This window comes from Olea europaea, unplaced genomic scaffold (assembly GCF_002742605.1).
Source record: "Olea europaea var. sylvestris unplaced genomic scaffold, O_europaea_v1 scaffold21566, whole genome shotgun sequence".
Classification (NCBI taxonomy): Eukaryota; Viridiplantae; Streptophyta; class Magnoliopsida; order Lamiales; family Oleaceae; genus Olea; species Olea europaea.
In genome coordinates, this window is record NW_019239552.1 from 1 (window position 1) to 1829 (window position 1829).

At 46.0% G+C, this 1829-nt stretch overlaps 1 protein-coding gene across 1 annotated transcript; it reads right to left on the bottom strand.

The window, feature by feature from the left end:
- Positions 1-32: 32 nt before the first annotated feature.
- LOC111380519 (aldehyde oxidase GLOX) lies at positions 33-1825 on the bottom strand (the record flags this gene model as incomplete). The annotated part of the gene is made up of 1 exon (XM_023004106.1): positions 33-1825. A coding segment is annotated over one exon (1587 nt), but the record flags the coding sequence as incomplete, so codon positions are not given.
- Between the last annotated feature and the right edge of the window lie 4 nt (positions 1826-1829).

The window sequence follows — 1829 nt, forward strand, 5'->3', positions numbered from 1 at the left end:
CGAGACAATTTTAAACATCAACGAGAACTAAATTAAAAAATAGTAATTACTTTCCATTTCTTCCATAAGTAATGCTGTGTTTTTATATTCACAGTTACTTTCAGGATTTCTTAATGAATATAATCTGAACAATTAACCAAATTATTAATACCTAAAACTTAAAAAATATAAAATAGAAAAAATGAAAGGATAAATAGGCAGGAAAAAAAATATTAATATGGGAGGGAGGGGAAAAGGATTAAGATCCTAAGTGGACCCACAGGGCAATACTTGGGACCCCTTGGTTAACAGCAAAAACCATATAGTAACCCGGCGGCGCCACCCTTCCACCAGGCGGCGACGTACATGTTATCTTGTACTTCCCGGCACCATCAGGAACAGGGCTTGTCACCGTTAGTTTCACCAGCCTCTGTCCTTGAGAAAAGGAGTGGGTGGAAAATGGTGCACTGGCAAAATTCACCTCAATCACCCCCACCACCGGAAGCTCCACTGTGACAGCCGCGGTGAACACCTCCCCATACCCCACTTTCTCAGGTAAGTCCACTAGAACCGGCCGTATATTAGCTTTGTCCGGGGACAAGTACTCCGGGGAGAAAGCTTCTATCCTCAATTCAGTCGGAAACTCAGCGTTGAACTTGTAGAAATAATGAGGGTTACTTCCGGCGAGCAAAATCCTCCCGTCCGGCAACAAATTTGCCGTAGAATGATACATTCTTGGAACCGAACCGGGATTCAAAGTCATGAACCGCAGCCCAACCGGTTCACTAGGTCTATACAGAACCGGAAATAAACACGGCTGAGAAGCCATTTCAAAACCTTGAGTCCCCGCCTGAGCTCCATTAATTATCAGCACATCCCCCGTGGGCAACATGACCATGTCACCCATAATTCTCCCAAATGGCATGTCCTCCATTTCCCAAACCGGGTCCAGCCCGGTCACCTCGATCCGACCACAACTCCCATGTGCTGGAGTATCAGTTGTCCTCTCCAAGTACGCCCCATATTGAGCTCCTCCACAAATTACAACAGTAGCCGAGGAATAATAGCCGGTTAACGGCAACATCACAGACGACCCTGCGGAGGGGTAATTTCTTGGACCACCATCAAGTATGGGATAATTTTTTGCTACAGTATTTGTATTGTAATCGTATAATACAGCTTTATTGTTGGCAAAAATGAAGAGTTGGCCAGTGGGGAGTAAATGGACATATGGATAAAGATTATCCATTTGATTGTCTTCAACTTCACCCAGAAAAGAAAATATTACGGCACCACTTTTCCTTGGTGGGAAAAATTCTACACTATTAGAAGTCTTTCCACCGATAATAATAATTGAACCATCTGGTAATATTTGATTAGTAGCATACCATCTGCCTTGGGAAAGTTCAATATCTTGAAGTTCTTCCCAGTCACAGAGTGAATTAGCATCACAAGGAGTGAATTTTCGAAATTTCTTCCAGCCTTCAAGGTCGCCACCGGTGTGAAGGAGGGTGCCATCCGGGAGAAACTGGCCGGAGGAGCACCAGGTGTCGGTAAGGATAGTGAGTGGGCGGATGGTGTTGGTTTGTAAATCGAGGACGACTGAGTGGGCAGTACAGTCTCTTCCGTGTCTCAACAAAGGATCGCCTTGACTGGGCCGGCAGTGGTGTTCCGGCAGGAGTTTTCTTGATGGACCGATATGGGTCCGGTCGAGAAGGACGACGGTGTTAAAATGGGTCACCGCCGTGTGCATGGAGGCTATTCCAGCATCGGGGACCAGAAGCTCCCACGTCCCCGGAAGGGCAGCGAGTGCCGCCTGAAAACCGAAGAAGAAAAGAAGAAGAAGAAGA